Source organism: Oncorhynchus tshawytscha, unplaced genomic scaffold (assembly GCF_018296145.1).
Source record: "Oncorhynchus tshawytscha isolate Ot180627B unplaced genomic scaffold, Otsh_v2.0 Un_contig_5573_pilon_pilon, whole genome shotgun sequence".
NCBI classification, from domain to species: Eukaryota; Metazoa; Chordata; class Actinopteri; order Salmoniformes; family Salmonidae; genus Oncorhynchus; species Oncorhynchus tshawytscha.
The window spans coordinates 1-26,614 of NW_024608603.1; the positions used below are offsets into that span (position 1 = coordinate 1).

Below are 26,614 nucleotides of genomic sequence, written 5' to 3' on the forward strand. Positions count from 1 at the left end.
CTCTCCTCCCTCCCCTCTCTCCTCCTCCCCTCTCTGCCTCTCCCTCCCTCTCTCCTCCCTCACTCCCTCCTCTCCTTCCCTCTCTCCTCCCCTCACTCCCTCCTCTCCTTGCTTCCCTCTCTCCTCTCTCCTCCCTCCACTCCCTTCCTCTCCTGACTTCACTCTCTGCTCCTCCCTCTCTCCTTCCCTCTCTCCTATCCTCCTGGCTTGCTCCTATATCCTCCCTCTCTCCTCCTCATCATATCTCCTGATATCTCCTCCTCCCTCTTATCCTCCATCTCTCATCATATTCCCTCTCTCCTCCTCCCTCTCTCATCCCTCCCACTCCTCCTCTCCCAATTGCTCTCTTATATCCTCTCTCATGTCCTCTCTCATCTGTCCTCTCATCCTCATCTATCCACCCTCTCTCCTCCCCTCTCTCCTCCCCTCTCCCTCCTCCTCCTCTCTCCTCCTCCCTCTCTCCTCCCTCTCTCTCCTCCCCTCTCCTCCCTCTCTCCTCCTCCTCTCCTCCTCTCTCCTCCTCCCTCTCTCCTCCTTCTCTCCTCCTCTCTCCTCCTCCACACTCCCTCCTCCTCTCCTCCCCTCACTATCCCCTCCCTCTCTCCTCCTCCCCTCTCCTCCTCCCCTCCTCACCTCTCCTCCTCTCCCCTCTCTCCTCCTCCCTCTCCTCCCCCTCTCTCCTCCTCTCTCCTCCTCCTCTCCCCTCTCCTCCTCCCCCCTCCTTCCCTCCTCTCTCCCTCCTCCTCCCCTCTCCTCCTCCTCTCTCCCCCTCTCCTCTCCCTCCTCCCTCTCTCCTCCCCTCCTCTCCTCTTCTCCTCCCCCTCTCCCCCTCTCTCTCCTCCTCCCTCTCTCCTCCTCTCTTCTCCCTTATCCCCTCTCCCCCTCCTCTCCTCCTCCCCTCTCTCTCCTCCCCTCTCCTCCCTCTCTCCTCTCCTCTCTCCTCCTCCCTCTCTCCTCCCTCTCCTCCTCTCTCTCCTCCTCCCTCTCTCTCCTCCTCCCCTCTCTCCTCCTCTCTCTCTCCTCCCCTCTCTCCTCCCTCTCCCTCCCTCCTCCCCTCTACTCCTCCCTCTCTCTCCTCCTCTCCTCTCTCCTCCCTCTCTCCTCCTCCCTCTCTCCTCCTCCCTCTCTCTCCTCCCTCTCTCTCTCCTCTCTCCCTCTCTCTCCTCCTCTCTCTCCTCTCTCCTCCCTCTCTCCTCCTCCTCTCTCTCCTCTCTCTCTCCCTCTCTCCCTCTCTCCTCCCTCTCTCTCTCCTCCCCTCTCTCCTCCCCCTCTCCCTCCTCTCCTCTCTCCTCCTCCTCCCTCTCTCTCCTCCCTCCTCTCTCTCCTCCTCTCTCTCTCCTCCCCTCTCTCCTCCTCCCTCTCTCCTCTCCTCCTCTCCTCTCTCCTCCCCTCTCTCTCTCCTCCTAAATATGTCTCATCCTCCCTCTCTCCTCCTCCTCTGTCTCTCCTTTCCCCTCTCTCTCTCTCCTCCTCCCTCTCTCCTCCTCCCCTCTCTCTCCTCCTCCTCTCTCTCCTCCTCCTTTCACTCTCTCTCCTCCTCCTCCCTCTCCCTCCTCCTCTCTCTCTCCTCCTCCCCTCTCTCTCCCCTCCCTCCTCCCTCTCTCCTCCTCCTCTCATCTCCTCCCCCTCTCTCTCCTCCTCCCTCTCTCTCCTCCTCCTCTCTCTCCTCCTCCCCTCTCTCCTCCTCCCTTTCCCTCTCTCTCCTCCTCCTCTCTCTCTCCTCTCCTCTCTCTCTCTCTCCTCCTCTCCTCCTCCTTTCCTCTCCTCCCTCCTCCTCTCCTCTCCTCCTCCTCTCTCTCTCCTCCCTCTCTCCTCCCTCCTCCCCTCTCTCTCCTCCTCCCTCTCTCTCTCCTCCTCCTCCCTCTCTCCTCCTCCCCTCTCTCCTCCTCCCCTCTCTCCTCCTCCCTCTCTCTCCCTCCTCCCCTCTCTCCTCCTCTCCCTCTCTCTCCTCCCCTCTCTCTCCCTCTCTCCTCCCTCTCTCCTCCTCCCCTCTCTCCTCCTCTCTCTCTCCTCCTCCCTCTCTCCTCCCTCCCTCTCTCCTCCTCCCTCTCTCTCCTCCTCCCCCTCTCTCCTCCTCCCTCTCTCTCCTCCCCTCTCTCTCCTCCTCCCTCCTCTCTCTCTCCTCCCCTCTCTCTCCTCCTCCCTCTCTCTCCTCCTCCTCTCTCCTCCTCCCTCTCTCCTCTCCCTCTCTCTCCTCCCCTCTCTCCTCCTCCCCTCTCTCCTCCTCCCCTCTCTCCTCCCCTCTCTCCTCCTCCCCCTCTCTCCTCCTCCCCTCTCTCCTCCTCCCTCTCTCCTCCTCCCCTCTCTCCTCCCCTCCCCTCTCTCCTCCTCCCCTCTCTCCTCCCCTCTCTCCTCCTCCCTCTCTCCTCCTCTCTCTCCTCCCTCTCTCCTCCCCTCTCTCTCCTCCTCTCTCCTCCTCCCTCTCTCCTCCTCCTCTCTCCTCCCTCTGTGTGTCCTCTAGTCCTGTGTGTATTCCCTCCTCCCTCTCTCCTCCTCCTCTCTCCTCCTCCCTCTCCTCCTCCTCCCTCTCCTCCTCCTCTCTCTCCTCCTCCCTCCTCTCTCCTCCTCCCTCCTCTCCTCCCCTCTCTCCTCCTCCTCCTCTCTCTCCTCCCTCTCTCCTCCTCCTCTCTCTCTCCTCCCCTCTCTCTCTCCTCCCCTCTCTCTCCTCCTCCTCTCTCTCCTCCTCCCTCTCTCTCCTCCTCCCCTCTCTCTCCTCCTCCCCTCTCTCTCCTCCTCCATGTAAAGTAGTAAAAAATCTCATCATCATATGTCATCATCATCTCATCATCATCATCATAAAGTAAAATATGCATGAAGTAAATAGTAAGTAAAAAATAACTCTCTCCTCCCCTCTCTCCTCCTCCCCTCTCTCCTCCTCCCCTCTCTCCTCCTCCTCTCTCTCTCCTCCTCCCTCTCTCCTCCCCTCTCTCCTCCTCCCCTCTCTCCTCCCCTCTCTCCTCCCTCCTCTCTCCTCCTCCCTCTCTCTCCTCCTCCCTCTCTCTCCTCCTCCTCTCTCTCCCTCCCTCTCCCTCTCTCCTCCCCTCTCTCTCTCCTCCCCTCTCTCCTCCTCCCTCTCTCCTCCTCCCCCTCTCTCCTCCTCCCTCTCTCCTCCTCCCTCTCTCTCCTCCTCCTCCTCCCTCTCTCCTCCTCCCCTCTCTCCTCCCTCTCCCTCTCTCCTCCTCTCCCTCTCTCCTCCTCCCCTCTCTCCTCCTCCCTCTCTCCTCCTCCCCTCTCTCCTCCTCCCCTCTCTCCTCCTCCCCTCTCTCCTCCCCTCTCTCCTCCTCTCTCTCTCTCCTCCCTCTCTCCTCTCTCCTCCCCTCTCTCCTCCTCCCCTCTCTCCCTCCTCCCCTTTCCTCTCTCTCTCCTCCTCCTCTATCCTCCTCCTTTCCTAAATAATCTCTCTCCTCCTCCCTCCTATCCTCCTCCCTTTCCCTCTCTCCTCCTCCTCCCCCTTTCCTCCCCTCTCTCCTCCTCCCTCTCTCCTCCTCCCTCCTCCTCCTTTCCTCTCTCTCTCTCCTCCCTCTCTCCTCCTCCCCTCTCTCCTCCTCCTCTCTCCCTCTCTCCTCCTCCTCTCTTCCTCCTCTCTCCTCCTCCCTCTCCCCTCCTCTCTCCTCCTCCCTCTTTCCTCTCTCTCTCCTCCTCCCTCTCTCCTCCCTCCTCCTCCCCTCTCCTCCTCCCTCTCTCCTCCTCCCCTCTCTCCTCCTCCCCTCCTCCCTCTCTCTCCTCCTCCCCTCCTCCTCCTCCCTCTCTCCTCTCCTTTCCTCCTCCCTCTCTCCTCCTCCTCTCTCCTCCCCTTTCCTCCTCCTCTCTCCTCCTCCCTCCTCCCTCTCTCTCCTCCTACCCTCTCTCCTCCTCCCTCCTCCCCTCCCCTCCTCCTCCTCCTCCCCTCTCTCTCCCTCCTCCCTCTCTCTCTCCTCCCTCTCTCCTCCCCTCTCCCTCCTCCTCCTCCTCTCTCCTCTCTCCTCCCCTCTCTCCTCCCTCTCTCCCCCTTTCTCCTCCTCTCTCCTCCTCCCCCTTTCCTCTCTCTCCTCCTCCTTTCCTCTCTCTCCTCCCCTCTCTCCTCCCCTCTTTCCCTCTCTCTCCTCCTCCTCTTTCCTCTCCCTCTCCTCCTCCCCTCTCCTCCTCCTCCCCTCCTCCCCTCTCTCCCCTCCCTCCCCTCTCTCCCTCCTCCCCTCCTCCCTCCCCTCTCTCCTCCTCCCTCTCTCCTCCTCCCCTTTCCTCCTCTCTCTCCTCCTCCCCTCTCTCCTCCTCCCTCTTTCCTCCTCTCTCCTCCTCCCTCTCTCCTCCTCCTTTCCTATCCTCCTCCTCCCTCTCTCCTCCTCCCCTCTCTCCTCCTCCTTTCCTCTCCTCCTCCTCCCTCTCTCCTCCTCCTCCTCTTCCTCCTCTCCTCCTCCCCTCCTCCTCCTCCCCCTCCTCCTCTCTCCTCCTCCTCCTCCTCCTCCTCCCCTCCTCCTCCCTCTCTCTCCTCCTCCCCTCTCTCTCTCCTCCCCTTTCCTCTCTCCTCCCTCTCTCCTCCTCCCCTCTCTCCATCCCTCCTCTCTTCCTCCATCTCTCTCCTCCTCCCTCTCTCCTCCTCCCCTTTCTCTCTCTCTCTCTCTCCTCCCCCTCTCTCATCTCCCTTTCCTCTCCTCTCTCCTCCCTCCCCTCTCCTCCTCCTCCTTTCCTCCTCTCTCTCCTCCTCCCCTTTCCTCTCCTCTCTCCTCCTCCCCCTTTCCTCCTCTCTCCTCCTCCCCTCTTTCCTCCTCTCTCCCCTCCTCCCCTCTCCTCCTCCTCTCCTCCTCTCACTCCTCCCTCTCCCTCCTCCCCTCCCTCCTCCTCCCTCCTCCCCTCTCTCCCCTCCTCCCTCTCTCTCCCTCCTCCCCTCTCTCCTCCTCCCCTCTCCTCCTCCTTTCCTCTCTCCTCCTCCTCCTCTCTCCTCCCCTTTCCTCCCTCTCTCCTCCTCCCTCCCCCTGAAAATCTGTCTCCTCCTCCCCTCTCTCTCCTCCTTTCCTCTCTCTCTCCTCCTCCCTCTCTCCCTCCTCCCCTCCTCCCTCTCTCTAAAAATCCCCTCTCTCTCCCTCCTCCCTCTCTCCTCCTAAAAAAATCTCTCCTCCTCCCCTTTCCTCTCTCTCTCCTCCTCCCTCTCTATAAATCCTTTCCTCTCTCCTCCTCCTCCTCCTCTCTCTCCTCCCCTCTCTCCTCCCCCCTCTCTCCTCCTCCTCCTCCTCTCTCCCTCTCTCTCCTCCTCCTCTCTCCTCCTCCTTTCCTCTCATATCCTCTCTCATCTATCCTCTCTCATCCTCCTCTCTCATATCCTCTCTCTCTCCTCCATCCTCTCTCTCATCATCCTTTCCTCTCTCTCCTCCTCCTCTCTCTCTCCTCCTCCTCTCTCTCTCACTCCTCCTCTCTCTCTCCTCCCCTCCTCTCTCTCTCCTCCTCCCCCTCTCTCTCCCTCCTCCCTCTCTCTCCTCCTCCCTCTCTCCTCCCTCCTCTCTCTCCTCCTCCCTCTCTCTCCTCCTCCCCTTTCCTCTCTCCTCCTCCCCCTTTCCTCTCTCTCTCCTCCTCCCCTTTCCTCTCTCTCCTCCTCCCCCTTTCCTCTCTCTCCTCCCTTTCTCTCTCTCTCCTCCTCCTTTCCTCTCTCTCTCCTCCTCCCATCTTTCCTCTCTCTCTCCCTCCTCCTCTTTCCTCTCTCTCTCCCTCCTCCCCTCTCTCTCTCCCCTCCTCCCTCTCTCCTCTCCTCCCTCCTCCCCCTCTCCTCCTCCCTCTCCTCCTCCTCCTCCCTCTCTCTCTCTCCTCCTCTCCCCTCTCTCCTCCTCCCCCTTTCCTCTCTCTCTCCTCCCTCCCCCTTTCCTCCTCTCTCCTCCTCCCCGCCTTAAATATCCTCAAATCCCCTTTCCTCTCTCTCTCCTATCCCCTCTTTCCTCTCTCTCTCCTCCTCCCCTATGTCTCCTCCTCCCCTCTCTCTCCATGAAATCTCAAATAATAAATCTCAAATCTCCCTAAATGGCCAATCTCTCCATCCAGTAAATACCTCCTTTCCTCTCCTCCTCCTCTCTTTCCTCTCTCTCTCCCTCCTCCCCCTTTCCTCTCTCTCTCCTCCTCCCCCTTTCCTCTCTCCTCCTCCCCCTTTCCTCCCCTCTCTCCTCCCCTCTCTCTCCTCCTCCCCTCTCCTCCTCCCCTCCTCCTCCCCTCTCTCTCCTCTCCTCTCCTCTCCTCCTCCTCTCCTCTCTCCTCCTCCCCTCTCTCCTCCCCTCTCTCCTCCCCCTCTCTCCTCCTCCTCCTCTCCCTCTCTCCTCCCCTCTCTCTCTCCTCCCCTCTCCTCTCCTCCTCCCCTCTCTCCTCCTCTCCTCCCCTCCTCCTCCTCTCTCCCCTCTCTCCTCTCTCTCTCCTCCTCCCTCCTCCTCCCTCTCTCCCTCTCTCTCCTCCTCCCCTCTCTCCTCCCTCCCTCCTCCCCTCTCTCCCTCCCTCCTCTCTCCCTCCTCCTCTCTCCCCTCTCTCCCCTCTCTCCCTCTCTCCCTCCTCCTCCCTCTCTCCTCCCCTCTCTCCCTCCTCCCTCTCTCCTCCTCCCTCCTCCCTCCTCCTCCTCCCCTCTCCTCCCTCTCTCCTCCCTCTCTCCCTCCCCTCACTCCTCCCTCCTCCTCCCCTCTCTCCTCCCTCTCTCCTCCCCTCCTCTCCCTCCCCTCCCTCCTCCCCTCTCTCCTCCTCCCCTCCTCCCCTCTCCCTCCTCCTCCTCCCCTCTCTCCTCCCTCTCTCCTCCCCTCTCTCCTCCCTCCTCTCTCCTCCTCTCTCCTCCCCTCTCTCCTCCCCTCCTCCTCCCCTGCTCCTCCCTCTCTCCTCCCTCTCTCTCCTCCCCTCTCTCCTCCTCCCTCCTCTCTCCTCCCTCCTCTCTCCTCCTCCCCTCTCTCCTCCCTCTCCCTCCCTCCCTCCCTCTCTCCTCCTCCCCTCTCTCCTCCCTCCCCTCTCTCCTCCTCCCCTCTCCTCCCTGCTCTCCTCCTCCCTCTCTCTCCTCTCCCCTCTCTCTCCTCCTCCTCTCTCCTCCTCTCGCCTACTCTCTCCTCCCTCCCTCCTCCCTCCTCCTCTCTCTCCTCCCTCTCTCCTCCCTCCCTCCTCCCCTCTCCTCCTCCCTCCTCCTCCCTTTCCTCCTCCCTCCTCCCCTCCTCCCTTTCCTCCCCTCTCTCCCTCCTCCCCTCCTCTCCTCTCTTCTCCTCCCCCTCTCCCCTCCTCTCTCTCTCCTCCTCCCTCCTTTCCTCTCTTCTCCTTCCGCCTCTCCCCCTCTCTCTCCTCCTCCCCCTTTCCTCTCTTCTCCTTCCGCCTCTCCCCCTCTCCCTCCCTCCTCCCCCTCCTCTCTCTCTCCTCCTCCCCCTTTCCTCTCTCTCTCCTCCTCCCTCCTCTCCTCCTCCCCTTTCCTCTCCTCTCCTCCTCCCTTTTCCTCTCTCTCTCCTCCTCCCCCTTTCCTCTCTCTCTCCTCCTCCCCTTTCCTCTCTCTCTCCTCCTCCCCCATTCCTCTCTCTCCCCCTCCTCCCCCCTTTCCTCTCTCTCTCCTCCTCCCCCTTTCCTCTCTCTCCTCCTCCCCTTTTCCTCTCTCTCTCCTCCTCCCTTTCCTCTCTCTCTCTCCTCCTCCCCTTTCCTCTCTCTCCTCCTCCCCTTTCCTCTCTCTCTCCTCCTCCCCCTTTCTCTCTCTCTCTCCTCCCCCTCCCCTTCTCCTCCTCCCCTTTCCTCTCTCTCTCCTCCTCCCCCCTTTCCTTTCTCTCCTCCTCCCCCTTTCCTCTCTCCTCCTCCCCCTCCTCCTCCTTTCCTCTCCTCCTCCCCTTTCCTCTCTCTCTCCTCCTCCCCCTCCTCCTCCCCTTTCCTCTCTCTCTCCTCCTCCCCTCCTCCCTCCTCCCTCCCCCCTTTCCTCTCCTCCTCCTCCTCCTCCCCTTTCCTCCCCTCCTCCCTCTCTCCTCCTCCCCTTTCCTTTCCTCCCTCTCTCCTCCTCCCCTCTCCTCCTCCCCCTTTCCTCCCCTCTCTCTCCTCCCCCCTTTCCTCTCTCTCTCCTCCCCCTTTCCTCTTTCCTCTCTCTCTCCTCCCCCTTTCCTCTCTCCCCCTTCCCCCTTTCCTCTCTCTCTCCTCCTCCCCTTTCCTCTCTCTCCCTCCCCTTCCTCCTCTCTCTCCTCCCTCCTCCTCCCTCTCTCCTCCTCCCCTCCTCCTCTCTCTCTCCTCCTCCCCTCTCTCTCCTCTCCTCTCTCCCCTTTCCTCTCTCTCTCCTCCTCCCCCCTCCTCCTCTCTCTCTCCTCCTCTTTCCTCTCTCTCCCTCCTCCTCCCTTTCCTCTCTCCCTCCTCCCTCCTCCTCCTCTCTCTCTCCTCCCCCTTTCTCTCTCCTCCTCTCCCCTCCTCCCCTTTCCTTTCCTCCTCCTCCTTTCCTCTCTCTCTCCTCCTCCCCTTTCCTCTCTCTCTCCTCCTCCCCCTTTCCTCTCTCTCTCCTCCCCCCTTTCCTCTCTCTCTCCTCCTTTCCCTCTCTCCTCCTCCCCTTTCCTCTCTCTCTCCTCCTCCCCCTTTCCTCTCTCTCTCCTCCTCCCTCTCTCTCCTCTCTCCTCCTCCCCTTTCCCCTCTCTCTTTCCTCTCTCTCTCCTCCTCCCCTTTCCTCTCTCTCTCTCCTCCCCTCCTCTCCTCTCTCTCCTCCTCCTCCCTCTCTCTCTCCTCCCCTTTCCTCTCTCTCTCCTCCTCCCCTTCCCCTCTCTCTCTCCTCCTCCTTTCTCTCTCTCTCCTCCTCCCCCTTTCCTCTCTCTCCTCCCCCTTTCCTCTCTCTCTCCCTCCCCCTTTCTCTCTCTCTCCTCCTCCCCCTTTCCTCTCTCTCTCCTCCTCCCCCTTTCCTCTCTCTCCTCCTCCCCCTTTCCTCTCTCTCTCCTCCTCCCCCTTTCCTCTCTCTCCTCCTCCCCCTTTCCTCTCTCTCTCCTCCTCCCCCTTTCCTCTCTCTCTCCTCCTCCCCCTTCCTCCTCTCTCCTCCTCCCCCTTTCCTCTCTCTCTCCTCCTCCTCCTTTCCTCTCCCTCCTCTCCTCCTCCCCCTTTCCTCTCTCTCCTCCTCCCCTTTCCTCTCCTCCTCTCCCCTTTTCCTCTCTCTCTCCTCCTCCCCCCTTTCCTCCTCCTCCCCCTCCTCTCTCTCTCCTCCCCTTTCCTCTCTCTCTCTCCTCCCCCTTTCCTCTCCTCTCCCTCCCCCTTTCTCTCTCTCTCCTCCTCCCCCTTTCCTCTCTCTCTCCTCCTCCCCCTTTCCTCTCTCTCCTCCTCCCCCTTTCCTCTCTCTCCTCCTCCTCTCTCTCCTCTCCTCCTCCCCCCTCCTCCTCCCTCCTCCTCCCCTCTCTCCTCCTCCCCCCTCCTCTCTCTCCTCCTCCCCCTCCTCTCCCCTCCTTCCTCTCTCTCTCCTCCTCCCCCTTTCCTCTCCTCCTTCCTCCTCCTCTCTCTCTCCTCCTCCCCCTTTCCTCTCTCTCTCCTCCTCCCCCTCCTCCTCCTCCTCTCTCTCTCCCTCCTCTCCTCCTCCCCCTTCCTCCCTCCTCTCCTCCCCCTTTCCTCTCCTCCTCCTCCTCCCCCTCCTCCTCTCTCTCTCCTCCTCCCCCCTCTCTCTCTCTCCTCCTCCCCCTTTCCTCTCTCTCCTCCCCCTCCCTCTTCTCCTCTCTCTCTCCTCCTCCCCTTTCCTCTCTCTCTCCTCCCCTTTCCTCCTCTCTCCTCCTCCCCCTTTCCTCTCTCTCTCCTCCCCTCCTCCTCTCTCTCCTCCTCCCCTTTCCTCTCTCTCTCCTCCCCCTTTCCTCTCTCTCTCCTCCTCCCCTTTCCTCTCTCTCTCCTCCTCCCCCTTCCTCCTCTCCTCCTCCTCCCCCTTTCCTCTCTCTCTCCTCCTCCCCTTTCCTCTCTCTCCTCCTCCCCCTTTCCTCTCTCTCTCCTCCTCCCCCTTTCCTCTCTCTCTCCTCCTCCCCCTCCTCTCTCTCTCCTCCTCCCCCTTTCCTCTCTCTCCTCCTCCCCCTTTCCTCTCTCTCTCTCCTCCTCCCCCTTTCCTCTCTCTCCTCCTCCCCCTTTCCTCTCTCTCTCCTCCTCCCCCTTTCCTCTCTCTCTCCTCCCCCTCTCCTCCCCTCCTCCCCCTCTCTCTCTCTCCTCCTCCCCCTCCCCTCTCCTCTCTCTCTCCTCCTCCCTCTCTCTCTCCTCCCCCTCTCTCTCTCCTCCTCCCCTTTCCTCCTCTCTCCTCCTCCTCCCCCTCCTCTCTCTCTCCTCCTCCCCCTCCTCTCTCTCCTCCTCCCCTTTCTCTCTCTCCTCCTCCCCCTTTCCTCTCTCTCTCCTCCTCCCCTCTCTCTCTCTCTCTCCTCCCCTTTCCTCTCTCTCTCCTCCTCCCCCTTTCCTCTCTCTCTCCTCCTCCCCCTTTCCTCTCTCTCTCCTCCTCCCCCTTTCCTCTCTCTCTCCTCCTCCCCCTTTCTCTCTCTCTCCTCCTCCCCTTTCTCTCTCTCTCCTCCTCCCCCTTTCTCTCTCTCTCCTCCTCCCCCCTTTCCTCTCTCTCTCCTCCTCCCCTTTCCTCTCTCTCTCCTCTCCCCTCCTCCCCCTCTCTCTCTCCTCTCCCCTTTCCTCTCTCTCCTCCTCCCCTTTCCTCTCTCCTCCTCCTCCCCCTTTCCTCTCTCTCTCCCCTCCTCCCCTCTCCTCCTCCTTTCCTCTCTCTCTCCTCCCCTTTCCTCTCTCTCTCCTCCTCCCCCTTTCCCTCTCTCTCCTCCTCCCCCTTTCCTCTCTCTCTCCTCCTCCCCTTTCCTCTCTCTCCTCCTCCCTTTCTCTCTCCTCTCTCCTCCTCCCCCTCTCTCTCTCTCCTCCTCCCCCTTTCCTCTCTCTCTCCTCCTCCCCCTTTCCTCTCTCTCCTCCTCCCCTTTCCTCTCTCTCTCCTCCTCCTCCTCCTCTCTCTCTCCTCCTCCCCCTTTCCTCTCTCTCTCCTCCTCCCCTCTCTCTCTCCTCCTCCTCTCTCCCTCCTCCCCCCCTCTCCTCTCCCCTCCTCCCCCTTTCCTCTCTCTCTCCTCCTCCCCCTTTCCTCTCTCTCCTCCTCCCCCTTTCCTCTCTCTCCTCCTCCCCCTTTCCCTCTCTCTCCTCCTCCCCTTTCCTCTCTCTCTCCTCCTCCCCTTTCCTCTCTCTCTCCTCCCCCCTTTCCTCTCTCTCCTCCTCCCCCTTTCCTCTCTCTCTCCTCCTCCCCCTTTCCTCTCTCTCCTCCTCCCCCTTTCCCTCTCTCTCCTCCTCCCCTTCCTCTCTCTCTCCTCCTCCCCTTTCCTCTCTCCTCCTCCTCCCCCTTTCTCTCTCTCTCCTCCTCCCCCTTTCCTCTCTCTCTCCTCCTCCCCCTTTCCTCTCTCTCTCCTCCCCTTTCCTCTCTCTCTCTCCTCCCCCTTTCCTCTCTCTCTCCTCCTCCCCCTTTCCTCTCTCTCCCCTCCTCTCCCCTTTCCTCTCTCTCTCCTCCTCCCCCTTTCCTCTCTCCTCCTCCCCCTTTCTCTCTCTCTCCTCCCCCCCTTTCCTCTCTCTCTCCTCCTCCCCCTCTTCCTCCCTCTCTCTCCTCCTCCCCTCCTCTCTCTCCTCCTCCCCCCTCTCCTCTCTCTCCTCCTCCTCCCCTTTCCTCTCTCTCTCCTCCTCCCCCTTTCCTCTCTCTCCCTCCTCCCCCTCTCTCTCCTCCTCCTCCCCCCCTCTCTCTCCTCCTCCCCCCCTCTCTCTCCCTCCTCCCCCTCCTCTCTCTCCTCCTCCCCTTTCCTCTCTCTCCTCCTCTCCCCCCCTCTCTCCTCCTCCCCCTCCTCTCTCTCCTCCTCCCCCTTTCCTCTCTCTCTCCTCCTCCCCCTTTCCTCTCTCTCCTCCTCCCCCTTTCCTCTCTCTCTCCTCCTCCCCCTTTCCTCTCTCTCTCCTCCCCCTCCCCTCCTCCTCCTCCCCCTCTTCTCTCCTCCTCCTCCCCCTTCCCCTCTCTCTCCTCCTCCCCCTTTCCTCTCTCTCCTCCTCCTCCCCTTTCCTCTCTCTCTCCTCCTCCTCCTTTCCTCTCTCCTCTCCTCCCCTCCTCCTCCTCCCCTCTCTCCCTCCTCCCCTCTCCTCTCCTCCTCCCCCTTCTCCTCAAGAAGAACCTCTCCTCCTCTCCCCTCCTCCCCTCCTCTCCTCTCTCTCTCCTCCTCCCCCTTTCCTCTCTCTCTCCTCCTCCCCCTTTCCTCTCTCTCCTCCTCCCCCCTTTCCTCTCTCTCTCTCTCCTCTCCCCTTTCCTCTCTCTCTCCTCCTCCCCCCCTTTCTCTCTCCTCTCTCTCCTCCTCCCCCTTTCCTCTCTCTCTCCTCCTCCCCCTGTTCCTCCTCTCTCTCTCTCCTCCCTTTCCTCCTTCTCCTCCTGCCAGTCCTTCTCTCCCTCCTCTCTCTCTCTCCTCCTCCCCTTTCCTCTCTCCAAGACAGAACCTCTGGCCCTCCCCCTCCTCCCCTCCCCCTCCTTCTCCTCCTCCTCCTCTCCTCTCCTCCTTCCTCCCCCTCCTCTCTCCCTCCTCCTCTCCCCTTCTTTCTCCTCCTCTCTCTCTCCTCTCCAACCCTCCTCTGGCTGCTCAACCTCCTTGCCCTAAGGCTGCCAGTGCTATCTCCTCCTGGTCCTCGGTCCAGGCCTCTCACGCCCTCCAGGACAAACCCTGGTAACCCTGCCTCCGGGTGCACCTGAAGACCCTTCAACTCTGTACCACTAAGCTCTCTCTGAGGGAGGGAGACTCCTCCCCTTGCCGTGCTCTTCTCTTCTCCACTCTCTCCTAAACTCCTCTCTCTCCTTCTGCCTCCCTCCCTCTCTCTCTCTCCCCTCCCCCTCTCAACTCCACCTCCACTGGCTCCAAGGACTCTTCTCCTTCTGCCTCTCCCCTCTCTTTCTCCTTCAGGTGACGGCAGGAAGACGGTTCTCCTCAAGTCCAACGAGTGTTCCTCCGAGGTGCTCAACCTCCTTGCCAATAAGGCATGCCAGTGCTATGTGGCCCTCGGCGATTGGTCCTCGGTGCAGGAGTGGCAGGCCAGCGTGCACGCCCTCAAGAAGAACCCTGGTAACCCTGCCGCAGCGAGCGTGCACCTGAAGACAGACTTCAACTACGTACGGGCACTGAGCTGCTTCGAGGACGGAGACTTCCCAGAATGCCGTGCTCAGCTGGAGCTCCTGGCGGGGGAGAGAGACGACTACGGCCTGCTCAACTCCACCTCTACTGGCTCCAAGGACAAACTAGGTAGGAGGGAGAGAGAGAGGACTAAGGCCTGGTCAACTCTACCTGCTCCAAGAATAAACTAGGTAGGAGGGAGAGAGAGAGGACTAAGGCCTGGTCAACTCCACCTCCACTGGCTCCAAGGACAAACTAGGTAGGAGGGAGAGAGGGAGGACTAAGGCCTGGTCAACTCCACCTGTTCCAAGAATAAACTAGGTAGGAGGGAGAGAGAGAGGACTAAGGCCTGGTCAACTCCACCTGCTCCAAGAATAAACTAGGTAGGAGGGGACCTGCTCCAAGAGGTAGGAGGGGAGGACTAAGGCCTGGTCAACTCCACTAAACTGGCTCCAAGAACAAACTAGGTAGGAGGGAGAGAGAGAGGACTAAGGCCTGGTCAACTCCACCTGCTCCAAGGACAAACTAGGTAGGAGGGAGAGAGAGGACTAAGGCCTGGTCAACTCCACCTGGCTCCAAGAATAAACTAGGTAGGAGGGAGAGAGGGAGGACTAAGGCCTGGTCAACTCCACCTCTCCAAGCTCCAAGGACAAACTCCAAGGAATAAACTAGGTAGGAGGGGAGAGAGAGAGGACTAAGGCCTGGTCAACTCCACCTGCTCCAAGAATAAACTAGTTAGGAGGGTGTCTGAGAGGACTAAGGCCTGGTCAACTCTACCTTCTCCAAGAATAAACTAGTTAGGAGGGTGTCTGAGAGGACTAAGGCCTGGTCAACTCTACCTTCTCCAAGAATAAACTAGTTAGGAGGGTGTCTGAGAGGACTAAGGCCTGGTCAACTCTACCTTCTCCAAGAATAAACTAGTTAGGAGGGTGTCTGAGACTGCCCCCTTCAGTTTTGAGTCTAGACTCCTTAGAGGTGTGTGTCTTAATGGTGTATGTTTTACTAACGTGTCTGTTTGTTTCTAACGTGTGTGTGTGTGTGTGTGTGTAGACCTGAAGCGTCTCCTCCCGGCAGTGTTGAGTCCGGACCCCTCAGAACTGCAGAAGGCCATTGAGGTGCAGCTGCTGCGGAGCGCTGTGGCTGCCATGACAACGGCCAATCACGAGCAGGAACAGAAGGCCATGCCCACCTCGGAGTGAGTCTCTCATTGGATCTTGGAGATCACTTTTAGTTGAATCCTGTATTAATGTGTTAGTGCTGGGTAGGAACAAAAACCTGCTGGATTGTGGAACACTTCATTGGGAAGATCTCAATCGCATACACCTCGTCTCCTTCTCAAAAACCCATTGGAGGAGGTGAGAGGGGCGGGGACCTCTGGTTTTGTCATCCAATGGGAGACCGAGGAGACGCCAGTATTTCATTGAGCTCTTCCATGATGTTCCATTTGGGTTGAGCCGAGTTCTGTTGGACTGACTGCCGGTTCTGTCTGTGCTGCCTTATGGGTCCTGGTCAAAAGGAGTGCACTATATAGGGAACCATTTGGGTTGAGCCGAGTTCTGTTGGACTGACTGCCGGTTCTGTCTGTGCTGCCTTATGGGTCCTGGTCAAAAGGAGTGCACTATATAGGGAACCATTTGGGTTGAGCCGAGTTCTGTTGGACTGACTGCGGGTTCTGTCTGTGCTGCCCTATGGGTCCTTCCCACCTGTCTAAACGCTTCGGTAATTGGTGGAGCCGTAGTGGGAGTTTCCACCTTGTTTCTGAACCCAGTCATTTCCTTTTCAATCAGAGACAGGAAATGAAGACCCTGGGAGGAAGGAGAGGTAATATCTTACGTCTTCTGTGTGTGTTTTACAGTACCCTGGTCCGTTACCTGAAGCAGACGGGTCGTATCTCTCTGGGTCCCCTCCGCCTCTCCACCCTCACCCTCTCTGACGGCCTGCCCACTCTGGCCACCCTGCAGCTATACTGCTGCTCTGCCCTGGAGAACACACTGAGCGGACAGGAGGTGGAGAACACACACACACACACACACACACACACACACACACACACACAGACCCTCGCCAGCCTGCATCTACACTGCTGCTCTGCCCTGGAGAACACACTCAGCGTACTCTAAATGACCAACAGTATGTTGCTCGTCCGACATCTCATTCCAAAATCATGGTCATTAATATGGAGTTGGTCCCCCCTTTGCTGCTATAACAGCCTCCACTCTTCTGGGAAGGCTTTCCACTAGATGTTGGAACATTGCTGCTATAACAGCCTCCACTCTTCTGGGAAGGCTTTCCACTAGATGTTGGAACATTGCTGCTATAACAGCCTCCACTCTTCTGGGAAGGCTTTCCACTAGATGTTGGAACATTGCTGCTATAACAGCCTACTCTTCTGGGAAACAGCATTGCTGCTATAACAGCCTCCACTCTTCTGGGAAGGCTTTCCACTAGATGTTGGAACATTGCTGCTATAACAGCCTCCACTCTTCTGGGAAGGCTTTCCACTAGATGTTGGAACATTGCTGCAGGGACTTGCTTCCATTGAGCCACGAGCATTAGTGAGGTCGGGTGATTAGGCCTGACTCGCTGTCTGCGTTTCAATTCATCCCAGAGGTGTTCGATGGGGTTGAGGTCAGGGCTCTGTGCAGGCCAGTTGGGAACTCAGCAGTGAGTGTTGCAACCGAGGACTGACGATTCTTAAGAGCTACGCGCTTCAGCACTCTGCGGTCCTGTTCTGTGAGCTTGTGTGGCCTACCACTTCTCAGCTGAGCCGTTGTTGCTCCTAGAGGTTTCCACTTCACAATAACAGCACTCACAGCCGACCGGGGCAGCTCTAGCAGGGCAGAAGTTTGAAAGGTAGCATCCTATGACGGTGTCACATTGAAAGTCACTGAGCTCTTCAGCGGGCGTACCAGTCTCTCATTCTACTGCCAATGTTTGTCTATGGAGATTGCTCGGTTTTATACACCTGTCAGCAACGGGCGTGGCTGAAATAGCCAAATTCACTAATTTGAAGGGGTGCCTACATACTGCTGTGTGTGTGTGTACACCCCCCTAACCCTCTCCTCCTCTCCAGGACTGTCTGATCCCTCTGTACAGTGAAGCTCTCAGCACCTGTAAACAACAGGACGTCCAGCCGTGGCTCCACGCACTGAGATACACCATCTACCAGAGACAGCTACTGCTCAGGCTGAAAGGTAGACCGCGTCCCTGTGTGTGTGTGTGTGTCTGTGTGTGTGTCTGTGTCTGTGTGTCTGTGTGTGTGTCCCTGTGTGTGTGTGTGTCCCTGTGTGTGTGTGTGTGTGTGTGTGTGTGTGTGTGTGTGTGTCCCTGTGTGTGTGTGTGTGTCCCTGTGTGTGTGTGTGTCTGTGTGTGTGCGCCTGTGTGTGTGTGTGTGTCTCTGTGTGTGTCTGTGTGTGTGTGTGTCTGTGTGTGTGTCCCCCTGTGTGTGTCCCTGTGTGTGTGTCCCTGTGTGTGTCCCTGTGTGTGTGTCCCTGTGTGTGTGTGTCCCTGTGTGTGTGTGTCCCTGTGTGTGTGTGTCCCTGTGTGTGTCCCTGTGTGTGTGTCCCTGTGTGTGTGTGTCCCTGTGTGTGTGTCCCTGTGTTTGTGTGTGTATGTTGTCCCCATCGCTGTGTCTTTGTCATGTGACTCACGCTAACCCTCTCCCTCTTCCTGTGTTCCATTACCCAGGCTCCTCTGCTCCGCTGGATGGCCACCTGATGGAACTATGTCTGACGGCCGTCAAGTTCGCCCGGAAACAGGGGAACATCGCCCTGGCAACGCGTCTGCTGGGCCAGTGCAGCGAGGAAGAGGAGGAGGAGGAGGAGGGGTTGAGCCGTGCGTTCAGGCGTCTGTCACTAGCGGGTGCTGTGGGGGAGAAGTGGGGACCTGAACTACAGATCGAGAAGGCTAAAGTCCTCTGCACCGCGGGTGTGTTTGTGTGGTGTGTGTTTGTTTGTTTGTGTGTGTGTGTGTGTGTGTGTTTTGGCTCACTTGTCTTTCTCTTTATCCACTTATTCCTCGCCCAACTCTCTCTCATGCCTCCACCTCTCTCCCTCCTCTCCTTCCCTCTCCCCTCCCTCCTCTCCCCCCTCTCCCTCTCCTCTCCTGTCCCTCTCCTCCTCTACCCCTCCCTCTCCCTCTCCCTCTCCCCTCTGGTCTCTCCTCTCCTCTCCCTCCTCTCCCTCTCCTCTCCCCTCCCTCCTCCCCTCTCCTCCCCCCCTCTCCTCTCCCTCTCTCCTCTCCCCTCCTCTCCTTCCCCCTCCTCTCCCCTCCCTCCTCCCCTCCTCTCCCTCGTCTCCTCCCCCTCTCCTCTCCTCTCCCCGTCTCCTCTCCCCTCCTCCTCCCTCTCCCTCTCTCCCCCCCTCCTCTCCTTCCCCTCTCCTCTCCTCTCCCCTCCTCTCCTTCCCTCTCCTCTCCCCTCCTCTCCCTCCTCTCCTCTCCCCTCCTCTCCCCTCCTCTGTTCCCCTCTCTCCCTCCTCTCCTCTCCTGTCCCTCTCTCCTCTCCCTCCTCTCCTCCCTTCCCTCTCTTCCCCTCCTCTCCCCTCCTCTCCTTCCCCTCTCCTCTCCCTCCTCCTCTCCTCCCTCTCTCCCTTCCCCCTCTCCCCGTCTCCTCTCCCTCCTCTCCTTCCCTCTCTCCTCTCCCTCTCCTCTCCTCCTCTCTCTCCCTCCCCTCCTCTCCCCTCTCCCCCTCTCCTCTCCCCTCCTCTCCTCTCCCTCTCCCTCCTCTCCTCTCCTCTCCCTCCTCTCCCTCTCCCTCCTCCCTCTCCCCTCTCCTCTCCCTCCCTCTCTCCTCTCCCCTCCTCTCCCCCCTCTCTCCTCTCCTCTCCCCTCCTCTCCCCTCTCTCCTCTCCCCTCCCTCCTTCCTCTCCCCTCTCCTCCTTCCTTCCCTCTCCCCGTCTCCCTCTCCCTCCTCTCCTTCCCTCTCCCCGTCTCCTCTCCCCTCCTCTCCTCCCTCCTTCCCCTCCCTCTCCTTCCCTCTCCCCCTCTCCCCCGTCTCTTTCTCCTCTCCTTCCCCCTCTCCTCTCCCCTCCTCTCTCCTCTCCTCTCCCTCCTCCCGTCTGGTCTCCCTCCTCCTTCCCCTCTCCCTCTCCTCTTCCCTCCTCCCCTCTCCCTCCTCTCCTCTCCCCGTCTCCTCTCCCTCCCTCCCTCCTCTCAGTCTCCCTCCTCTCCCTCTCTCCCTCTCCTCCCCTTCCCCCCTCTCCCTCCTCTCCTCCTCTGTGTCTCCCTCTCCCTCCCTCCTCCCTCTCTCTCCCCCCCTCCCTCTCCCTCTCCCTCTCCCCCTCCCTCCTTCCCCTCCCCTCTCCCCTCCTCTCCTTCCCTCTCCTCTCCCCTCCTCTCCTTCCCCCTCTCCTCTCTCCCCCTCTCCTTCCCTCTCCCTCTCCTCTCCCTCCCTCTCCTCCCCTCTCTCCTCTCCCTCTCCTCTCCCCTTCCCCTCCTCTGGTCCTCCTCTCCCCTCCTCTCCTTCCCCTCTCCTCTCCCTCTCCCTCCTCTCCTTCCCTCTCCCCTCTCCTCTCCTCCTCTCCTTCCCTCTCCCTCCCTCTCCTCTCCTTCCCTCTCCTCTCCCTCCCCTCCCTCCTTCCCTCTCCTCCTCCTCTCCTCCTCTCCTCCTCCTTCCTCCTCTCCCCTCCAGGTCCTCCTCTCCTCTCCTCTCCTCTCCCCTCTCCTCTCCCCTCTCCTCTCCTCCCTCTCCTTCCCTCTCCCCTCCTCCTCCTCTCCTCTCCCCGTCTCCTCTCCTTCCCCTCCCTCGTAGAAGCTCCTTCCCTCTCCCCGTCTCCTCTCCTTCCCTCTCCCCGTCTCCCCTCCAGGTCAGTCCCTGGCAGCCATGGAGATGTTGAGTTCCTGTGCTCTGTCTTTCTGTCGCTCAGGAAAGTGTGAGCGAGCGGCCTGTCGCTCCGTCCTCACTCTGTGTAAGTAGTGGTTCCACTGTGTCACACATGGCCCCTATTCCCTACGTAGGGGCTCTTATTGGGGGTAGTAGTAGAGTGCCATTTGAAATGCAAGGCGGACCGGGGTTGGTACCAGTCTCCCTGTGCATGCTGGGTAATGGATGTCTGGCGTTTTAGAAAACGCTGTTCCAACCGTCTGTCTCTGTGTCTGTAGGTAAGTGGCTGCTGGCGGACTGGAAGGACATGACCCCTCAGCTCAAACAGGTGGTGAAGAGGTCAGGGGTCATGACCCCAGGGGTCGCCGCCTTGCCCCCCATCAGCCGGAATATCACAGCCCTGCTGGAGCTACCCCTAGAGGACCAGGGCATGCCCCGAATCACAGCTGAGACCACAGGTAGGACACCCCCCTCCCTAACCCCTCTCTTCCTCCAGTCTGTACCCTAACCCCTACACCCTAACCCCTCTCTCTCTGCCTCCATTGTGGGTGTAGGAGAACCAGACTTGGTCCTGGGGCAGCTCTACCAGTCTGTACCCTAACCCCTACACCCTAACCCCTCTCTCTCTGCATCCATAGTGAGTGTGGGTGTAGGAGAACCAGACTTGGTCCTGGGGCAGCTCTACCAGTTGTCCACCAGTCAGGCTCCGGAGGTGGCCAAGTCCTGGGCGGCTCTCGCCAGCTGGGCCTATCGTTGGGGACGGAAGGTGGTCGACAACGCCAGGTACATATTCTGACAGTTGTTGTCACCCAGCAGGTTATCATGAAACACATGAATACAGACGTGATGCGTTCTGCCGTAGAAGCTGATAACATGAATACAGACGTGATGCGTTCTGTGGTAGAAGCTGATAACATGACGTGGTGCGTTCTGTGGTAGAAGCTGATAACATGAATATAGAATACAGACGTGATGCGTTCTGTGGTAGAAGCTGATAACATGAATACAGACGTGATGCGTTCTGTGGTAGAAGCTGATAACATGAATATAGACGTGATGCGTTCTGTGGTAGAAGCTGATAACATGACGTGGTGCGTTCTGTGGTAGAAGCTGATAACATGAATACAGACGTGATGCGTTCTGTGGTAGAAGCTGATAACATGAATATAGACGTGGTGCGTTCTGTGGTAGAAGCTGATAACATGACGTGCTGCGTTCTGTGGTAGAAGCTGATAACATGACGTGCTGCGTTCTGTGGTAGAAGCTGATAACATGACGTGGTGCGTTCTGTGGTAGAAGCTGATAACATGAATATAGACGTGATGCGTTCTGTGGTAGAAGCTGATAACATGACGTGCTGCGTTCTGTGGTAGAAGCTGATAACATGACGTGCTGCGTTCTGTGGTAGAAGCTGATAACATGACGTGCTGCGTTCTGTGGTAGAAGCTGATAACATGAGGTGGTGCGTTCTGTGGTAGAAGCTGATAACTGCGTTCTGTGGTAAAGCTGATAACATGAGGTGGTGCGTTCTGTGGTAGAAGCTGATAACATGAGGTGGTGCGTTCTGTGGTAGAAGCTGATAACATGAGGTGGTGCGTTCTGTGGTAGAAGCTGATAACATGAGGTGGTGCGTTCTGTGGTAGAAGCTGATAACATGAGAAGTGATAACGTTCTGTGGTAGAAGCTGATAACATGAGGTGGTGCGTTCTGTGGTAGAAGCTGATAACATGACGTGGTGCGTTCTGTGGTAGAAGCTGATAACATGACGTGCTGCGTTCTGTGGTAGAAGCTGATAACATGAGGTGCTGCGTTCTGTGGTAGAAGCTGATAACATGACGTGCTGCGTTCTGTGGTAGAAGCTGATAACATGACGTGCTGCGTTCTGTGGTAGAAGCTGATAACATGACGTGCTGCGTTCTGTGGTAGAAGCTGATAACATGACGTGGTGCGTTCTGTGGTAGAAGCTGATAACATGAGGTGGTGCTGATTTAAACATAATGAGGTTTTTTATTCTGTATAGAATGATAACATGAGGTGGTGCGTTCTGTCCTAGAAGCTGATAACATGAGGTTCTGCGTTCTCTGGTAGAAGCTGATAACATGAGGTGGTGCTTTCTCCTCTCTAGAAGCTGATAACATCTCTCTCCTCCCTCTCTGATAACATGAGGTGGTGCTTCTGTGGTAGAAGCTGATAACATGAGGTTCTGCGTTCTGTGGTAGAAGCTGATAACATGACCTCGTTCTGTGGTAGAAGCTGATAACATCCTGCGTTCTGTGGTAGAAGCTGATAACATGAGGTGGTCTCTAGAAGCTGATAACATGAGGTGGTGCGTTCTGTGGTAGAAGCTGATAACATCGTTCTGTCCTTTCCCTCTCCTTTCTAAACATGAGGTGGTGCTTCTGTGGTAGAAGCTGATAACATGAGGTGGTGCGTTCTGTGGTAGAAGCTGATAACATGAGGTGGTCCCGTCTCTGTGGTAGAAGCTGATAACATGAGGTGGTGCGTTCTGTGGTAGAAGCTGATAACATGAGGTGGTGCGTTCTGTGGTAGAAGCTGATAACAGTGTCTTCTGGTGGTGCTCTGGTAGAAGCTGATAACATGAGGTGGTGCGTTCTGTGGTAGAAGCTGATAACATGAGGTGTGCGTTCTGTGGTAGAAGCTGATAACATGAGGTCCTTCGTTCTGTGGTAGAAGCTGATAACATGTGGTAGAAGCTGATCTGAGGTCTCCCAGAAGTAGAAGCTGATAACATGAGGTGGTGCGTTCTGTGGTAGAAGCTGATAACATGGTGTTCTGTGGTAGAAGCTGATAACTGAGGTGGTGCGTTCTGTGGTAGAAGCTGATAACATCTCCCTGTCCTTTCTGTGGTAGAAGCTGATAACATGAGGTGGTCTCCTCTCTGTCCTCCCATAACATCCCTCTCCTTTACCTCTCCTCCCCTATGTCGTGGTGCGTTCTGTGGTAGAAGCTGATAACATCTGGTGCCTTCTGTGGTAGAAGCTGATAACATGAGGTGGTGCTCTGTGGTAGAAGCTGATAACATGAGGTGGTGCTCCCTGTGGTAGAAGCTGATAACATGAGTTCCTGAGAAGCTGATAACATGAGGTCTGCCTCTGTCTAGAAGCTGATAACATGAGGTGTGCGTTCTGTGGTAGAAGCTGATAACATGAGGTGGTGCGTTCTGTGGTAGAAGCTGATAACATGAGGTGGTGCTCTGTGGTAGAAGCTGATAACATGAGGTGGTGCGTTCCTTACTCTGTGGTAGAAGCTGATAACATCGTGGTGCGTTCTGTGGTAGAAGCTGATAACATGAGGTGGTGCCTTCTGTGGTAGAAGCTGATAACATGAGGTGGTCTCTGTGGTAGAAGCTGATAACATGAGGTGGTGCTCTGTGGTCTGATAACATGAGGTGGTGCTCTCTGTGGTAGAAGCTGATAACATGAGGTGGTGCGTTCTGTGGTAGAAGCTGATAACATGAGGTGGTGCGTTCTGTGGTAGAAGCTGATAACATCTCCCTCTCCTCTACCTCTGGTAGAAGCTGATAACATGACGTGGTGCGTTCTGTGGTAGAAGCTGATAACATGAGGTGGTGCGTTCTGGTAGAAGCTCCCATGACGTGCTGCGTTCTGTGGTAGAAGCTGATAACATGAGAAGTGTGCGTTCTGTGGTAGAAGCTGATAACATGACGTGGTGCTCCTGTGGTAGAAGTTCTGTGGTAGAAGCTGATAACATGAGGTGTGCGTTCTGTGGTAGAAGCTGATAACCTCCCATAGAAGCTGATAACATGAGGTCTGTGCGTTCTGTGGTAGAAGCTGATAACATGAGGTCTGCGTTCTTTAGAAGCTGATAACATCCCGTATGCGTTCTGTGGTAGAAGCTGATAACATGAGGTGGTCCCATCTCTGTGGTAGAAGCTGATAACATGACGTCTGCTTCTGTGGTAGAAGCTGATAACATGAGGTCTGCGTTCTGTGGTAGAAGCTGATAACATCTCCCTCTCTGTGGTAGAAGCTGATAACATGAGGTATGTCTTCTGTTAGAAGCTGATAACATGAGGTCTCTCTGTGGTAGAAGCCCTGCTCCTTTAAACATACTCCTTTTTTATGTCTGTCTGTGGTAGAAGCTGATAACATACTCCTCTCTCTCCTCCCATCTCCCTCTCCTTTCACCTCTAGAAGCTCTAACATTCTCCTCCCTCCTGATCTCCTGGTAGAAGCTGATAACTCTCGTCCTCCCATCTCCCTCTCCTTTCACCTCTCCTCCCATATGTCTGTCCGTTCCTTGACTCCTCTCTCTCCTCCCATCTCCCTCTCCTTTCTCCTCTCTCTCCTCCCATCTCCCTCTCCTTTCTCCTCTCTCTCCTCCCATCTCCCTCTCCTTTCACCTCTCCTCCCCTATGTCTGTCCGTTCCTTACTCCTCTCTCTCCTCCCATCTCCCTCTCCTTTCACCTCTCCTCCCCTATGTCCGTCCGTTCCTTACTCCTCTCTCTCCTCCCATCTCCCTCTCCTTACTCCTCTCTCTCCTCCCATCTCCCTCTCCTTTCACCTCTCCTCCCCTATGTCCGTCCGTTCCTTTCCTCTCTCTCCTCCCATCTCCCTCTCCTTACTCCTCTCTCTCCTCCCATCTCCCTCTCCTTTCTCCTCTCTCTCCTCCTTTCTCCTCTCTCTCTCTCCCTCCCTCTCCTTTCTCCTCTCTCTCCTCCCATCTCCCTCTCCTTTCTCCTCCCATCTCCCTCCTTTCTCCTCCCATCTCCCTCTCCTTTCTCTCCTCCCATGTCCTCTCCTCCTCCCATCTCCTCTCTTCCTCCCATCTCCCTCTCCTCCCCTATGTCCGTCCGTTCCTTACTCCTCTCTCTCCTCCCATCTCCCTCTCCTTTCTCCTCTCTCCTCCCTCTCCTTTCTCCCTCTCCTTTCACCTCTCCTCCCCTACGTCCGTCCGTTCCTTACTCCTCCCATCTCTCTTTCATCTCCTCCCTCCATCCCTCCAGTCAAGGTGAAGGTGTGCCCCTGCTCCCGGGAGAGAAGAAGGAGATCGAGGACCTTCTCCCAGAATGCACCAGTGAGGAGGACAAGGAGAACATCTTCAGCATCCTGGGTCAGGCCATGTGTCGACCTGCTGGAATACAGGTGTGTGTGTGCGCTCATGAGGAATGAATTAGTAACTATTGATTTAGTATGTACACATCTCGTATTTTCTCCCAGTGTTCTGACCAGATCGTAGTTCATCCAGGATAGAAGTTTAGAACTGAGTCTACATGGAACTGCATTACTCAGGGGCTTGGTATGTGTCTGTCTTTTTCCATGTATCTCTCTACCTCTTAGTCTCTCTAGTCTTGGTTCCTGACTGTCTCTAACTCATTTAGTCTCTATAGTCTTGGTTCCTGACTGTCTCTACCTCTTAGTCTCTCTAGTCTTGGTTCCTGACTGTCTCTACCTCTTTTAGTCTCTATAGTCTTGGTTCCTGACTGTCTCTACCTCTTAGTCTCTATAGTCTTGATTCCTGACTGTCTCTACCTCTTAGTCTCTATAGTCTTGATTCCTGACTGTCTCTACCTCTTAGTCTCTCTAGTCTTGGTTCCTGACTGTCTCTACCTCTTAGTCTCTATAGTCTTGGTTCCTGACTGTCTCTACCTCTTTTAGACTCTCTAGTCTTGATTCCTGACTGTCTCTACCTCTTAGGAACCAAGACTATAGAGACTGACTGTCTCTACCTCTTAGTCTCTCTAGTCTTGGTTCCTGACTGTCTCTACCTCTTAGTCTCTCTAGTCTTGGTTCCTGACTGTCTCTACCTCTTAGTCTCTATAGTCTTGGTTCCTGACTGTCTCTACCTCTTAGTCTCTCTAGTCTTGGTTCCTGACTGTCTCTACCTCTTAGTCTCTCTAGTCTTGGTTCCTGACTGTCTCTACCTCTTTTAGACTCTAGTCTTGGTTCCTGACTGTCTCTACCTCTTTTAGACTCTCTAGTCTTGATTCCTGACTGTCTCTACCTCTTAGGAACCAAGACTATAGAGACTGACTGTCTCTACCTCTTAGTCTCTCTAGTCTTGGTTCCTGACTGTCTCTACCTCTTAGTCTCTCTAGTCTTGGTTCCTGACTGTCTCTACCTCTTAGTCTCTCTAGTCTTGGTTCCTGACTGTCTCTACCTCTTTTAGTCTCTCTAGTCTTGGTTCCTGACTGTCTCTACCTCTTTTAGACTCTCTAGTCTTGGTTCCTGACTGTCTCTACCTCTTAGGAACCAAGACTATAGAGACTGACTGTCTCTACCTCTTAGTCTCTCTAGTCTTGGTTCCTGACTGTCTCTACCTCTTAGTCTCTCTAGTCTTGGTTCCTGACTGTCTCTACCTCTTAGTCTCTCTAGTCTTGGTTCCTGACTGTCTCTACCTCTTTTAGTGACTCTAGTCTTGATTCCTGACTGTCTCTACCTCTTTTAGTCTCTAGTCTTGATTCCTGACTGTCTCTACCTCTTTTAGTCTCTAGTCTTGATTCCTGACTGTCTCTACCTCTTTTAGTGACTCTAGTCTTGATTCCTGACTGTCTCTACCTCTTTTAGTCTCTATAGTCTTGATTTCTGACTGTCTCTACCTCTTTTAGACTCTCTAGTCTTGATTCCTGATCTCTACCTCTTTTAGTCTCTATAGTCTTGATTTCTGACTGTCTCTACCTCTTTTAGACTCTCTAGTCTTGATTTCTGATCTCTACCTCTTTTATACTCTTTGGATCATTCAACCTGATAGACTGTAATTGTAGTGTAGAAGACTGAGCGATGAAGAATGAATGAGTGTCAGGTATTGGCTATGGAGGCAATGCTTCTAAAATGCCTTGGCACTAGATTTTAGATGATCAGTTTTGAAAATCTGAAATAATGTATGTGCTGTAAAGAAATCCAATCAGCACCTTTCCAAAGGCTGAAACAGCGAATTGGGGAGAGAACCAGCGAACAACGTTCAGACAAAACCCCAAGAATAAAGGCTGTTGGTGTTCGTTCTATTTACATGTTAGGGACGTTTACCAGGTTGAATGGAATGTTGTCAGGAAAGTATTCCAACCCTGTATAGACTTGGTACAATTCTAGAATCACGATCAGACTCACAATCAGCACGAATATGCGGGAGGGGGGCTGCTACAGCTCCAATTTGCTGTGCAGCTCTTGGCAGGTCTGGGTTTGGGATTTACCATCTGCCTGCTCATAACTCTTTCTCTCTCCCTCTCCCCCTCTTTCTCTCTCCCTCTCCCCCTCTTTCTCTCTCCCTCCCCTCTTTCTCTCTCCCCCTCTTTCTCTCTCCCCCTCTCTCCCCCTCTTTCTCTCTCCCCCTTTCTCTCCCCCCTCTTTCTCTCTCCCCCTTTCTCTCTCTCCCCCACCCCCCCTTTCTCTCTCTCCCTCTTCCCATCTCTCCCTCCAGGATGAGGACATGGCCCTGCAGCAGGAGGATGAGGAGGAGGATGACATGGTGGATGTGATCTGGAGACAGCTGCTGTCTGCCTGTCCCTGGCTGGAGGAGCAGGGGGAGGTGGAGGGGGTCCAGGGTGGGGGTAGTGGGGTGATGGAGGGTCTGATCCGGGTCTGGAGGAGGGTGGTGGACAGGATCTTCAGTCTCTACAGGGTCTCCTGCGGTGCCTACTTCACCTTCCTCAAACTCAACGCTGGACAGGTGGGTGGAACTCTCTCTCCAGGGGGACTGGGACTGGCAGGGGGACTGGGACTGGCAGGGGGGACTGGGACTGGCAGGGGGGGACTGGGACTGGCAGGG

At 56.8% G+C, this 26,614-nt stretch overlaps 1 protein-coding gene across 1 annotated transcript in view; it reads left to right on the forward strand.

Moving 5' to 3' along the window:
- Positions 1-12,540: 12,540 nt before the first annotated feature.
- The window catches only part of smg1 (SMG1 nonsense mediated mRNA decay associated PI3K related kinase), a gene marked incomplete at both ends in the record, with an annotated part of 53,895 nt that continues 39,821 nt past the window's right edge, over positions 12,541-26,614 (forward strand). Inside the window, 11 exon segments of the mRNA XM_042313421.1 lie at positions 12,541-12,605; positions 12,799-13,175; positions 14,097-14,241; positions 14,902-15,052; positions 16,120-16,240; positions 16,734-16,973; positions 18,851-18,952; positions 19,146-19,325; positions 19,506-19,650; positions 23,856-23,994; positions 26,267-26,515. Coding sequence (XP_042169355.1) covers positions 12,541-12,605; positions 12,799-13,175; positions 14,097-14,241; positions 14,902-15,052; positions 16,120-16,240; positions 16,734-16,973; positions 18,851-18,952; positions 19,146-19,325; positions 19,506-19,650; positions 23,856-23,994; positions 26,267-26,515 — 1,914 coding nt within the window.